The sequence below is a fragment of the Parus major genome, chromosome 2 (genome assembly GCF_001522545.3).
Source record: "Parus major isolate Abel chromosome 2, Parus_major1.1, whole genome shotgun sequence".
Taxonomy (NCBI): Eukaryota; Metazoa; Chordata; class Aves; order Passeriformes; family Paridae; genus Parus; species Parus major.
The window spans coordinates 106,580,820-106,596,360 of NC_031769.1; the positions used below are offsets into that span (position 1 = coordinate 106,580,820).

The window sequence follows — 15,541 nt, forward strand, 5'->3', positions numbered from 1 at the left end:
TGTCTTTCCATGCCTCAGCAAAACTATAGAATAAAAGACTATTGGAGTTCCTTTTAAAGCTCCAGCTTTGCATGCACTAGGTGTCCATTAATAAGCTAGCTCATGGAGAGGTGCATGACAGACAAAAATCAAACCCCTGTTTTTAGGCCTGTTTGTGGAGATACATTCATACAGACTGCATTTAGCTCTTTTTTTACCTTTTCCAAAGCCCCTGTGAAGGCTGGTTCAGGGGTTAGCTTCACCCTCATTTGCCATTCCTGATGGGTTTCCTTGTCCTGAGCAGACACGACAAACTCTGTGGGCTCCGCTGAAAGTTGAAAGCTTCGCTCTGCATAGACCACACCATCTTCACCTACTCTGAAATCTTCTGGCTCACTGCTACCAAAGTGTATTTTTTTGTTTCCATCACAGCTTTGAAACCTCACTGTAAAACAAACATAAAATGACAAACAAAAAAAAAAAAACAACTGAAAAAGCAGCCCACTTAAATTCACTGTGACATCAAATGCACTAAGAACAAACTCAAAAGCAGAGATACTTAACTTGTTGCTGCTCTTATCACATGCACTTGTGAGTTAGAACTTGTGCTTTACCAGTCAGTCCATGCCACGTAACAATAATATTCTTCTGTGGACTGCTAGGCAGGTATTTTAATCCTAGGCAGGAACAGCCTCCCTTGTACAAATTTACCCTACCAGCAGCAAGAAAACCATCTCCTTCCATGTCCTATGGTACATTTCATTTGGTTGCCAGTTGATGGCTGCAGGGATTTGCATCTAAAGCTTTGCAAAGATCCAGTCAAGCTGATTCAGTGAAAACACTCAAAAAATTTCATTAAACTGCAAACACAACTGTGCTTCCAGAACCTTCTTTGCCAACAGGGGTAAGGCAGAAACCCTGAAATATGTTAAAAATATTAAATTCTGTGCCCACATTAGCCTGTGATTCAGCTGTGTCATCTCAAGAAGATTATGAGCTTTGGGACTGAGTCTCCCTGTCCCTCACTGACAAGACGGAGGTGGTAGTAAATACCTCACAGAGAAAACCTAAGTTAAAGACCTTGAGTTTTTATTTTGGTTTGGATTTTTGGGTTTGTTCGGGTTGTTTGTTTTTTTTTTTTGTTGGTTGTTTTTTGGGTTTTTTTTTAAACTATTATTATGTATCACACATGTCCCTTTACCTACTTAGGAATTACCTATTCTTCTTTAATTCTCTCCCACCTTCCTTTTGTTGTGCCTGAAAGACACACTGGAACAAGAAGTCATTAAAACCAAATGCAGAGATAATGATGTGTTGTGCTCCAAACAGAACTGGTAACAGGTTACTGCCTTCTCTATCCAGTTCTTTTCACCACCACTTATCTTCTGGATTACTGAAAATAATAGTAAGTAAAGAAATGAAAGTGTGCTTTTATAACCAACGATCGCTCTTTAATGTTTCCAAAGCATTACAAAATATTTTGATTGTATGGGCAATAGAAGTGCAAAATACCATTATGAAGGTTGTGCTGAAATCCACAGAGTGAAGATGAAGATGAAATGAGGCTTTATGCCTCATTTCAGTTATTGCACTTTTTATATTGTGTTAAACCATGCACAAACTATTTAGCTTCAAAACCTAAAGGTCCCTCTCAAGAAAAATCACTACTAAATGTCATGCATCATATGCTTTCTTCTGTAATTCACTGTTTTTAGGAAGGTACTAAGAAGAATCACACTTTTTTGTATTTAAACTTCAAGGACCAAGCTGATGTTCAGATAACAGACTAAATTTCTTTCCTTATTGCACACTTTCAGTTATCCAGAATCCCCCATTTGCCTTCTCCTGACAGAAGAGACTGTATTTTAGAAGGGTCCATTAGATACAAAAAGGAGACAAAGCACAGCACTACTCTAAATAAATGATACAGCATCAACTTTCTTAATTTTAATCTTGCTGAGCTGGGCAGGGATACAGCTCTTTCCAGACAGATCCCAGAGTTGGAAGGTCTGTTCCTGTGAAAGGCCAGCCTCACCCTGGGGAGAGGAGCCTGCCATGTCCACAAAGCACTGAGCCCTGAAAGAACTAATCCGCCTGGGTAAAAGGCTGGGACCTCACTAGCAGGGCTGCTCCTGTGATCCTCCTTGGAGAGGTTACCTCTGGTCTTCCTCATAAGCAGAGAGAGTGCTTTTCTAAAATTCTAACAGATACTCAGCCTCTTGTCTAAGTTTCCACAGATTTAAGCAATTCATCTGGTTCCTCAAGTCCATCCTACCTGCTTTATTAGATACAATGACTTCCTTCCCTATAAGCTACAGGCCTGAAGAATTTGGAGATGACAGATCCTCTGGTTTTCTGTTCACACGGGAGGAGAAAACTGGTAGACAGATGTTCCCAGATGTTTAACCATCCCACTGACCTCCTGCTTTTTTAACATGGGCCTTGCAGCTCGAGTCAGCTCACTGCAACACTACATTGAAATGCAACAGCCAAATGAAAACATGCATGACCCTAAACCAAGAGTATAAAACTACTACTTAAAGCTAGTACTCCAGTATGTTGAAATACTTACCCCAGCCCTAATTCTGTAGTTCTGATTGGCCCACCTTCAGAGCTGGGCAGACTGTATTTCCCAGCACAAAAATAAAAAGATGTTCAAGAAGAGCTTACTCCAAAGTCACTACATTTAATGATATAAGAATTTAATGACTGGACTATTAAACTGTGATATTTGCACTTGGTTACAGAGGCACAGATGACCCAGACCCCAAGCATGGAGGAAGCTGGGCATTCTTGAAATGCCACCACTGTTCACAAACAAACCTCTCAGAAACACTTCACATAAGTCAAAAGGACCAAAAACCACCAGCAAGCAACATAACCCATAGCTCTGTGCCCCTGCTAACCTCTCATCTCAGCTACAGCTGCTCTCAAAATCTGCTTTTTAAAAAAGTGTCTTGAACAAAAGGACAAACAGCAAAGCCAGCTCTACCTCTGGCTCTTCTCAGACATCTGAAAAGTACAAGACTGGGAAAGAGAATGAAGATTAATCTAAACTTTGATCATTAATGTTTCTCAAAAAGGTGAGAGTTATAATGAATATTTGTCATTATGGTCCAAAAGACCAAGATATCACAACAAAAAATTGTTTCCTAACTATTGCACAGTAAGAGAATACATTCATATTTTAGACATCCAAATTCATAAAGAATATTTCTTTCCTTCCATCTCCTTACATATAGACTCCAGCAGCACAAAAATAAAGCAAAAAAACCCACCCTGCTAGCCACTTCATTGATATTCTTCCCCCAGGCAACTGTGTATTATGAAATTCAATGAAAATCCCTTCCTCTGACAGTATCCTGGTAAAAACATATAAAATTGTCAATGTGAGAATTATTCTCCCTTTGCAAGGAGCACACATTAACGAATTACAGTCAAGTATAACCATCTATAATTAAATTCCCTTGACAGAGTACAGGTTGTGCAGTAGCTGCTCTCCCCCCAACCACATGGTTATCAGTCTTGTAAATTCGATTTAGATCACTTTGCTTCATTTTTCAGTGTTCAACTAGTATTAACAAAGACTGATTCCTGCCAGTAGGTTTTTAGGAAAATATTTTTTTTTTTGCAGAAATGCTACACAAAGTATTTTTTTACTGTGAATAATGACTGCTTATGCAACCATGTTCTTTTCTGAAAACCACAGGACAGGGAGGCACACTTTCCACAAGTCACTTTATGTTGACAGATCAATCACAGATTTTTTTCCACTTAAAAAAAAGGTTAACTAGATATACTCTGCAGAATCTTAGTCACTTTATATGCAATAGAAAGAGTAATCAAGTATCTGATTTTACTGCTTTTTAATAATGCTGAATAAATGATCAGATAAGAGTACCATAATCCATAAAAATAACTTATGGATTTTTAAGTGTTTTTGAGTATCCTGTGCATTTTTTGAAAGTATATGCTCTTCAGAAGTATATTATTTGAAAGCCCTGGGAAGTAGTCTATCAAAGACAACTCAGTTTTAAAGAGAATACTTTTGGTCATATCAAAGCAGTAATATGCAACATGGGAGTAAATTCACTCAGTTCACAGGCTCAAAATAAGGCTGTGCACAAGGATTTATAAAAGTAAGGTCTTTAAACAGATGAAAAATTGTAATTAATATAATATTAGCATGTGATTATTCTTAAATATTATACTCTAAGACAAAATACCATTATTATCCTAATTTGAGTATTTTCTTGTCTTAAAACCAAGGCAAGTATATTCTATTAAATAAAGAATAAAAGAGGACCTCTGAGACTACAACATTGTAAAATGAAAGTCTAGAGCTCCGTGGTATGAAAGGAAACTTTAACACTCTTGCATGAAAGTAATTACAACATATGCATACATGTGTAGTGTACAAAACGTTAAGAACTAGACATGCAAATTCATTTAAAGTGCACTAGAGATCACCACCACTCATGCTCAGGTCTAATGAGATGAATGATTCATAGTAGCTATAAAATACAGCTACTCATGTTGGTTTGCATTCTTTGACAATCTGCTTCTGCTCTTTTTGTCCTAGGCAAATAATATCAGAATTACTTGATCCAAAGAAAAACTGAGGGGAAAATAAAAAGTTAATAATATAGCCCGTTGTACAATATTTCATGAACATGTTACATTCATGTGCAACACAGAATATTAATACAGAATTTTCATTACTTGTTTTGATCGTGAGACTGAGTTTGCCATCTGAATTTTCTGCACTTAGAAAATGTTCAATTCATATCTAGATAACATCCACATGCATACAAGCACACTAGTGTGCTTCCTTCTGTGAATTTGTTGGAACACTGCTCCTCTAGAATGCTTTTCTCAATGCCTAAGCATCAACCTCAAGGCAAAGGCTCATTTAGTAGACATCATGGAAAGTTGCAACAAATGCCAAGTGCTAACAGCACATGTACTTCAGCAATATAGCCAAGAGTGTGCATCACAAAACAGAAAACTTATAGCTATTTAATCCACTCGGGATCCTTTTGCGACAGATAAAATAAACAGAATATATCTTAGGTCCAACTACCTACTAGATACCACTTTTACCTTTGACAGATTGAGAAGCTATATGGAAAAATTCTGCTTCAACTGTCTAGCTATCTGCATACTTAATATTTGAACATTCTCCAAGAACACTCTGTATTTAACAAGTCTTTATTTCTCAGAGAGACAAGCAGGAGAAAACTACATGAGAAAGCCCGTAAAATGCCCCCTCCCACACCCCCACCCTTCGTCTTACTTTATAAATTAGTCATTTATTCATACTAGTTACTTCTGTATCTGTAAGATGATCTGTTAGTCCTACTGACATAGTGCACATGCTCATATTTCAGTTCATGGCTTGTTGGAGTGGCATGTGTAATACCCATGAGACATCTTTTACTATAATTATAGATGACCTTCAAAAGAATTGGGTTTTTGACATCCTGGCGAATTGTTATGATCACAAAGAACTAAAGTACATTCTAACCTGCCTTTTCCATCACCACCCTTAGATTTGTTCTTGGTTCTAATTTTAGAACTTCCTGAAACCACCTTGAAATATTATTAAATATTATTTAAGATTTGATTTTCTGATATAGGGGTTGTCTACATCAGCCAGAAAAATTATGTTTGCATGTGTAAATTGAGAAAATTAGCTACAGAAATTACTGAGTCAAAATAAATATGAAATATAATCAGGTTATTTTAGGCAATGGCATTTCTCTACCTGTATTGTAATTCCATGTGTTATTATATCCCTTAGAGATATTTCCATACATCAGCATTGTTTCTAAAGGGTTCTTCTAGTCTTTTTTTCTAATCCCCTCTTCTTCTCTGCTTTTGTATTTATGACCTGTTTATCCCATACTCCAGACCATCCAAAAATCCAAGCATTACTCATTTTGAGCCTTGCTGGAGCAACCAAGCTGTGACACTTGAAAAGAAAGCTGGCTGTCAAAAGACAGCTACTTACCAAAGCCTGCTAATTCAATAATTGCTTTTGAAAACCTCTGCCTTGTGCTGAGCACTGTGTTCTGCCACCCCAGCCCACTTGGAGCAGAGGGCTGCTTCAGCAGGTCACGCAAGCCCAACTGGAGTTTTGCCACTTTCTAAGGGCCAAATATGGCCATTTGCTTCTAAATGCTATTTACACTTGTCTTCAACATCTTTACAACCTAGTTCCATGGGTAAACCTAGTTATGAAGCTCTCAAGCGGAGGCAGTGTCACATCAGAAGGATTCAACTGAAGCAAAAATGAGGGTGTATTCAAGCTATTTACCAACTTTAGGTGTTTCATGGTCTGACTAATAGCAGCTTAACTTCCCACTTTTCCATGCTGAACTGTTTGCTTAATTGTCTATTCAGCTAGGGAAACAATAATTAAAAGGAAAAGTGATTTGCAAGAATTGGGGTTAATTCATCGTCTACACTTTTTTCATTAAGAGAAAGCAGTTCGAGTGATCTGCAGTAGGCATTAGGTAAAACCTAGTACTAATATATGACTTTACTCTGGGGAATTAGGATGTTAGGTACTCTACTTAAAAAAACCCTAATTTATTTTATAAAAGTTGTATGTTATGCTGGTAAAAATAATTTTTACTGGTTACCACAACTATGATTCAATGCAATTCTTTCTCCTGCCCCACTCCCGAGACTGCTAGTTCTAGATAGATAAATAAGTACGTTTCCTAAAATAACATACTTTCAAAGCAATCTGGCAGTCTACATGACAGAAGAACACTGGACATAAATCTCCCTCTCCCTATTTCTGCAACATATTCTTTTCATTCTTAATTTGTATAATTACTGTGAAAGTTTATCTTTTGAAGTATTTTGTTGCAGCGTGCAACTGGAAAATATTGAAGTGCTTTCCTACATTCATGAGAACTGCCTCCTTATAAACCCTAATAATTCAAACGCTAAGGCCTATTTTTAAAGTATTCTCTTTCACAGGTAGCTATCACCAGACTGCCTAATTCTTGCATTCATAGGCAAAGACTCACACAGTTCTTTAATAAAATGCCATCTAGTTTCCAGTTCCCATAATCCTCTTTGTTTACAGAACAAAGTCGTAACAGGCATGCCAGAATGAAAATGGGGATAATGTTCTTTCTATTCGATAGAAATGCCTCTGCAGCTTTTCAGTACGAGAATACCAGCCATCAGCAAAACACAAGACTGGTATCTCAGACAGAGTCCAAATTATATCTGATTCACTGACCCTTTTCAGTCCTTGCCTCTACCACTCACTGGCACAAAAATCTGTGCTTTCACACCCTTTTTGTCTTTACTTTACAAAAAATAAAATGTAGAAAAAGAGAATATTCATCTTCAAGAGGGAAAGTACTCGTATTTCGACAACTCCTTTTGTTTTAAAACACGAAAAGGTTTCTTTCCATTTTCCCCCACTCTGTATTGTTTAAGGCAGTTTCAGTATAGATGAGTCTATAGGCCCCTGCAGAGTTCTGCACCAGCTTTTTTTTCTAAATGATGCTAGCTGAAAGAAAACTCAGTAATAAATGTCATTTCTGTACTCTGGAGTATGCAATGCACCTTTAATACTTTCCCAAGTATACCATTCTACACAGTAATAAAAAGAAGGATTAAACACTAATCTCTTATACCCATAATGCATCAACTGACTACACCTGCTAAAATCCAATTTGGTAATTAAAAAATGTATCTACTGAGCAGTCAAACCAGGAGACTAAAGGGAAAGTAATGTCTCTGCAGATAGCTAAGAGAAAACGGTTTAAAAATTGAGGCACTTAACACAAACCTATTTTTACCTCCATTCATTTTATGTGACCTTAAGCAGTGTAAGAAACAAATACCTACAATTACGGTGCAGCAATTAAAGGGCAGTTTTTGTGCTACAGCAATGACTTAAATATCTAGTAAAGAACTGGGTAAGCGGCTCTGCCTTTTATTCTATCTTTAGAAAATGCCAAAAAAGTTAGCTCTTTATTTTTTTTTCTTTTCCCTCACTAGCAATAAGGAAAGTGAGAAGAGAGAATAGGTGCTTTTATATGTTCTCTATGCTAACTGTTCTTGGCCTCAAGTCCTTTTAGGCTTCAGGTTTCAAGTTTTTTTTCCTAGCTCTTCTCTCTCTCTCCTTTATTGTTCCCTCTCACTGCCTTACCAGGTGTTCTGTTTTCTAGTTTCTTTAAACTTACTCTATTGTCTGATGCTCCCATTTTTCCCATCCCCTCCTTCAACTGCGCTCCTGACAGAGGTGCTGAGGTGTCAAAGCACTGCTAATTTCAGGCTACAGCTTAGGCTTGGAGCACACCTAGGCAGAAAGATTATCTGAGGCTGTTTTTACACAAATTTATAATTTAACTAACAAACTAAATATCCAGGCTCCTAGACTTTCTGTAAAAAGCCAGAACTTGCTGAAATATCAACTGGATGTGTTCTTTCAAATGAGCTGATGATCTATTTTATAAATTCAACCGGTCAGCAGCTTTAAACAGTGGCTTAAGCTCCCACATTAAAAGGGGTTTAGGAACAACAGAACATAGGAGAGAAGCATATATCACTTTTAGGCAATATGCCGCTTCTTACCACAAAAAGAAGTACAATAAAATAAAATTAGGGATTTTTCTCATTGAATTACAGGACTGCTCAGGAAGAACTGAACGTTGTATTTGCACTGCATCAAACAAAAAATTCCCAGCACTGACAAAATGGCAGCAAAGAGGCAATGACCTCTTGACAATCCTGCCTCCCATTAAAAAAAAAAAAAGTCTTGAATCAGATGTGGGAACACTTAATGTTTTGTATTCTGCTGCATACCCCAGGACACCACCTGTTTTGTGAGATCACATTTTGCGGTCCCTCCCATGCGGCTATGGATGCTTCAAGGGGAAAGGGGACAACTCTCCCTAAACTTGCCTTTCAGCTTCATGAACCAGCACACATTTGAATGCAATGACCCTCCACAAACAACAATACCTATTTTCCTCTGCTTTCTTCCTTCCTCTGTCTGGTCTGCCCAACACTGCTGGCTTTTGTCACTCTCCCACATGTCACTCCTCTGGGCATGCTACAGTCTAATTTTCCAAAGCTGCAATCATTCTTTATGACTTTTAAAAGGTCCTTAGTCATACTCTAGTTACTGTGGCAGCTCTGTGAGCCACACTACTAAAAGATGAAGGCTGCTATCCTCTGGGAGGAACCTGGAGAACTTTCCAGCCAAGGAGCTGGACATGGACACAACTGCACCAGCATCCCCAATGCAAACAGCAGGCACAGCTGATCTCAAAGCAGAAGCACCCGTAACACAGGGATGCTCATTTCCTTTGCAAATGGGCAACGGTGAAAAAATACCCTGCTTGAACACTGTGCTTCTGTATTAAACAAAGGCAAGAAACCTGCCAGTTGCCGAAGGGAGTGGAAGAGACAGCAGGGACAGCACAGCAGTATTTACACTGATGTGGTTAGATAGCAATAAAAATCATAAATCCCACGGATTATAGTATCACTGGATCATGTCCAGTAGGCCTCAGGCAGAAAACTAGTTGGCAGAGTAGGCTAATAGTATCCAGTGAGACCTCAGGTTTTCATCATTATTATTCTTAAACAGAGATATCTGACCTTAAAATTCAGAAAAAGCTCTTGGTGACTGGTGCAGGCTAGTACAGAGTATTTCACAGCCAGGCACTGCACTGCTGCCCATAAAAAAAGCAGAGGACTCAAAAGCTTGTATGTCTATCCTATTATGAGAGAGTACCTGTGGGTGAAAGTAACCCTTAAATGGGTGTTCACTCCCTCTGTGTATTGCTTTCAACATTTAAAATAGCTAAGGTGACATGCTAATTAATTGATTATCATTAAAGAGGCGAAAATATCAAGAGAACTATCAAGGAAACGCCTGATTTCACATATTTTAAGATTATTATTTGGGTTGTTTATAGAATCTTGTTAGCATTTCCCTGAATACTCCTCATATTCCCCCTCGATCCAATTTATGTGTGCAGATGCCTTAAAAATAAATGAAGAACCACTAGTATTAGAATTCTATTTAATTAGAAATACTTGAATTAGGAAATTACTTGACAGTGCTGACTACGGAAGCTCACCTAAAACACTGCAGCATCACAGGGAAACATTGATGTTGTCATCAGTCCACACAACAGAGCAAAGAGTAATTATTACATACCTTATGTATTTTTCCTCATTAGCTAAAATGAGTACAATGAGCAGAAAAAAAAATCCAGTGCTGGAATACTTTCTAGTGACTGGCACTTGGTGAATGCTCACAAATGATTATTAATTATTTTTATCTTTTGGCTGACTACCTAAGTAAGCCATACTCTCAATGAGATGAAAACCACCCATCCTTGCAATGTCACCAAGTATCAACAGCAGAAAAGGAAAAACAAAAGAGGAGAAGAAACTTGGACTTCTTGTGTCTACACTGCAGACACAGGACCTCAGAGCTGAGTCTTTTCAAATGATTTGTTAATTTCAGGTAAGGTTTACCTGACTCTGGGTGAATTACACAAACACTGGCTGCAAGCACTGTTGCTTCACATTTGACTGCATCATACACCACAAACTCATTAAAATGACCAACATGAGGTTATTTGTGTACATGTGACACAGTGCAAGTCAAAATTTAAGTGATGCTACTTTCAAGATCTTGTACCATTCTCTGAATATCCTGTCTAGGGATTACAAAATTACGAGGCTCAGATAATCCCCTCAAATTCAAATTGACAGTAATAGAATTGACAGAAATAAAAGAGGCGTTACACCAGGAAAAAAACACTGATTAAAAAAACGTTTTCTTCGCAAAATGCAGACAAGCATGACAGTAGCACAACATGGTACCAGGATTAATATAGGAAGGGGAAAAAGAAAATAAATCCTTGGATACAATTTGAAGACAAATGAGAGAAATACAGACTTCATTCAAGAGGGAACTTTCAGTACTGCAAAATTAAGACATACTTCAGGATTCTATGCCAAAGCAATGGTGTGCAAATTTATGCAATTTATTCCAGGTGGAAAGAGAAGAGACAGACCTGGCTGAACAGACTCTTGTTTTACAATCATGATTCAGTCTAGTCACAGAAGAACAGAGAAGAAAAAGAACGGATCTTCTGATACATCTGAAGATACTCTTCCTATGATAAATGCAGCTTTTTTTTTTCTTTTTTTTTTTGTGTCTAGACTTTCCTGTGGGCCTTGTGAGCACAAAACACAAGACACTTGACATTCAAATTGTGTTAGATTGGAATAATGCCTGAAAATAGCAGGGGCTTGACTGATTGAACTAGAACTGAAAATTCTACTTTTAGCAAAGCCTAAGGATGAGAGCAGGGTATTACCTTTCTGAACCCCTTTGCTGGATTGAACAGTTACATGAGCTTTGAGACCAAAGATTACAGTTATAAATATCTCAGTGAAAACCCCACATGTGATAATGGCTCCTAGAGGGAATCATTAGGATTCATTTCTGGATGTGGCAATTAACCTATTACTGTCTGAGTCAAGACTATTTTGCTGAGAAGCACTGAGCTATTGCACTCTATGCAGTCTTGATTTTTCAATTATTAGTCACAACATTCTAAGTTTCTCTACTGAAGATTACACAGCAACACCCTCCAAATGCCCAGACAGCATCCCAAGTGTCTGGGGATTATTTCTACAAAAATTGGTGTAACAAGACTGATCCCTTATTAGGAGTCCTAGGTACAAGATGAAAATTGGTAACTTCTAACATTTACATGAATCAAACATAATATAAATACCTTAACCATGGAAACACTCAGTAACTTGCAGAATCAATCCATCACAAAAATGGAACTAAATCTGTCTTTAGAAACCCAAGTACTGTGTTATTCCAATAGAAGCCACTCCTTGCTTTGCTTACCAGAATACTAAATACTCATTTCCAAAAGGATTCTGGATGGAAAAGCCCCATTGTAATAAACATTTTAACATTTCAATGGCTATTTCAACTACCATCTGTATTCTTCTCAATTTTCCTCAAATGTTTGAATCCCTCAAAAAGACACCTGTGGCATTCACTCACAGGAACGAACATCTCTTTTCATTTCCTCTTCCAAAAAACAATGCCAGTTTGCAAAGGGAATAAAGAAAGCCATGATTTGCTTGCTGTATACTTCAGAAAATACTATCCAATGTGTTCTACAGTAATGACTCCTGATCCAGAGATATTTTTCCTTAGGATAAGCATTACCATGAACATCTTGTGCAAAGATCACTGAAATACTGTACTTTGATGGCTAATATAAGCAGATTCATGATCTATCTAAAAGACTGTTAAAGTTACTCATGGCAAAATTCTTTCCTTTCTTGATGCATGATGCACAGTTCCTCTCTAATACTATACTCCAGATATGTCTTTGTATGCATGGGAATATGCTTTTGGTCCATAAATGCAATAGTGTCACCAACAGGGAGAACACAAAGTCACTCAGTGAAACAGCATACTGAGTTTCTGTTAAAACAAAACTGCAGAGCATGAAATAGCAACCTGTCATCAGATGTTGGGAGTCTGACGTTCGTCAGCAGCAGATAAAAAACTGCTCTCTCCTCTCACCTCTGAGGGAACCATCTGCATGCAGGTGTGGCCATGCAGTCTGCATCCATAGGCAAGGACTGCAGTGACAAGTCTCTGCAGTGACATTTAGAACATTTCACTAGGGCTTAGGACTGTGTTCTGGGAAGCTATAAAAAAAACACAAGCAGCAAACAAAGAAAAAACCCACCAAAACAAAAGCCCACCCCAAAACCCACAAACTAATCCAACACAAAAAGCTACAAAACAAAAATGGTCCCCTCGCCCATGCACAGCCTGAAAATAAAAAATAGCCCCCAAAGCTAAATGTGTTCTATGCATTTCAAGTAATTTTAGTGCAGGTATTCTCCACTACTTTGTACTTTCTATTAAAAGGTGCATATTGTAACTGGAATATAGATTCATATTCACATCACCTACCCCCTTTTATAGTGAAGGTGAGGAATTCAGTTTCCCTCAGAAGGAGGCTCCCAAGGAACAGAGCCCGAGAGCCTGTGAACACAGGCTCAGTACTTGTCCAAAGGGCACTATCCAGAACATGTGGCACCATGTTTTCAGCTTTGTTTGCTCAGGCTGCTCACTGTCCCTGAACTGCAGACCTTCCTGCCAGTGGAAGGAGTCTACATGGCTGGTGTAACACTTTGATGAGGTAATCAGAGAGGTTAGCAAGCAATATAATCAATTTGATCTGTCCATCTCAGCTGAGCACTCGGAGTCCAGAACAACTCTTTTATTAAGTCAGGCAATGCCTGCAGTAAATGAGTGATGTGTTATTTTGATTTGCCTCTCAGGGCTCAAGATCATGGTATCTAAAGCTCACCTTCCCATGAGAAAGGGATTTCTGCAAACTAAAAGCAGCCTCTCCCGCAGCAGGAGGAAGCAGCAAGTGAAACGGAACAGATCTGACCTTACAATAAACATCTGAGTACATTTTAAAATACTGGCACTGAAATGCTATTACTTTGCTTTGATATGTTGCCAAGGGAAAGCACAAAGCCATTGAAAATTGAACTTCATTTTGAGGTCCAGTCCATTCTTCAATAATCCTCGAGGTACTGTGTACATAACTTAAGGGTGTTACAAAAGGCAACATACTATGATGTCATAAAATAATAACATTCATGTGTCAGTCTTAACCAATTCATGCTTAGTAGTGCCATAAATCAAAAAAATAGATCAAGGAACATACACATCATGCCCCAAATGAAATACATACGGTACCCTGAGTATGGAGAAAGGAATTCAGGGAAAATTAACAAGATTTTTGGCTCAAAAGCACACAACATGGCTGCTGTTCCTTATTGGAAGTTAAAAATTTATAAAGTTCACTACAGTGTGGGTTCTTTTGCTTTATAAAAGCAGAGATGCAACTTTTAATGTACATCTGTTGGCATTTTGTACATTATAGTCATAACTTACAGATTTTCAAAACAAATGTAGATTGGTTAATCTACATGGTTTTTCCTTAGCTTCTTTATTGCTGGATGTCTCCAATATACAATTCAAATTTTCCTTTGAGGACCAAGATAACAAGAGGAACTTGAGACGTGAAATTTTAGTCACTGAACTGTGATTTATCTGTGCTACTCTCAACAAGCCCCCATGATAAAAATCAGTAACTGCATTCAATCTGTCTTAAATCACATTCAACTGACTCATGTCTCCCTATGCTACGTGACTGTTTTTACAGTAGTTTACCTCCAGATCCAACAGATTTCTGCACTTTTGCCAAGTACTGCAATGTTAATTCGTGTTGATAGTAATTAATATCCTTAATACAGCTTGACTCTACCATGTCTTTTCTTAGCCTACCTCCTCACACATGACACAACCCCATTCTCCGCCTTCACATTTTTCAACTACTTGTCTTCAGGAGATGGTGGCCATAAAACGTGTTCATGTTTTTCAGGGCAGTACTATTGCCACGTAGGTGCTTTTTCTATCATTCTCCAAAATGGGTAAGTTGGAGAGGGAATAAGAAAAGTCTCTAAAGGTATCAGACCCAATGGTCTTCCCAAAATCTTAATGCAAGGTAGCAGAGCCAAGACAAACAGCAGTGTAAGCAAGAACATCTCCCTCACCTAAGAAAGCTTAACTCACAGTATTTTAGGGGACAACAACATTGGACACATCACTTCTTTCCACTATTCTATCAAATGCATTCTCCCCATCACAACTAGAGATGCTGTTATCTAATGATGGATGAAGAGCAAACACAATTCACGCTGTGTTTACAAAAAAATCAGAAACAATTCTTAAATTAATTCTAAAAAGCAGGCAAGACCTACGTGCAGAAGATTTCCACAAAGGAATCAGAAATCAACGCCAAAGTCTGTAAAGAAAGATTTGAAAGTCATACTGAAGTAATTAAAAAATGAATGAGGGAAAACAATACTCTCAAAACACTTTCCTGAAAATGTCACCACTTAAGCAATGTGATGAATCTTTGTTGCTTTATTTAGAAAGAAATTAAAAATGGGTATGATTTGTGTCAATGTTTTCTCTCCTGTCAATGAATACCATTCTTTCTTTGTAGTCTCATCAGGTCAAAAGCACAGGTGAGCTGGTGATTCTCGTTGATCTGAAGGAAAAACTAGATGTTTAAGATCAAAAAAGCTATCTAATTTCTCTGGATGAAAATTGAAAGGATGCATCTTTTCCAGGAATGATGCCACAATTCTTCTCAGTTATGTAGCACTTTTATTTTTGTAAATATTTGCTAATATATGACACTTTTCTTCATTGTGGTCATCAGCTGCAAAAGGATGAGATTTGAGAGTTATTGAAGTAAAAAAGGTGTCTTTGTCCTTTACTTTTTTCATCTGAGTCTGAAACACTTTTAGAAGGCCTGGTCAACAAATTTACGTAACTTTGAATTAGAGAACTGGCTCATCAGAACTAAATACAATTTTGATACTGCATAATACTGTGTTGTTAATTATCACTGTTTCCCAAAATTAAATTTAC

At 37.7% G+C, this 15,541-nt stretch overlaps 1 protein-coding gene across 1 annotated transcript in view; it reads right to left on the reverse strand.

The window, feature by feature from the left end:
• The window catches only part of CDH2 (cadherin 2), a 114,463-nt gene that overhangs the window by 37,936 nt on the left and 60,986 nt on the right, over positions 1–15,541 (reverse strand). Inside the window, exon 3 of the mRNA XM_015618838.2 lies at positions 198–424. Within this exon, the coding sequence (XP_015474324.1) occupies positions 198–424 (227 nt within the window). The remainder of the gene's footprint in view (positions 1–197; positions 425–15,541) is intronic.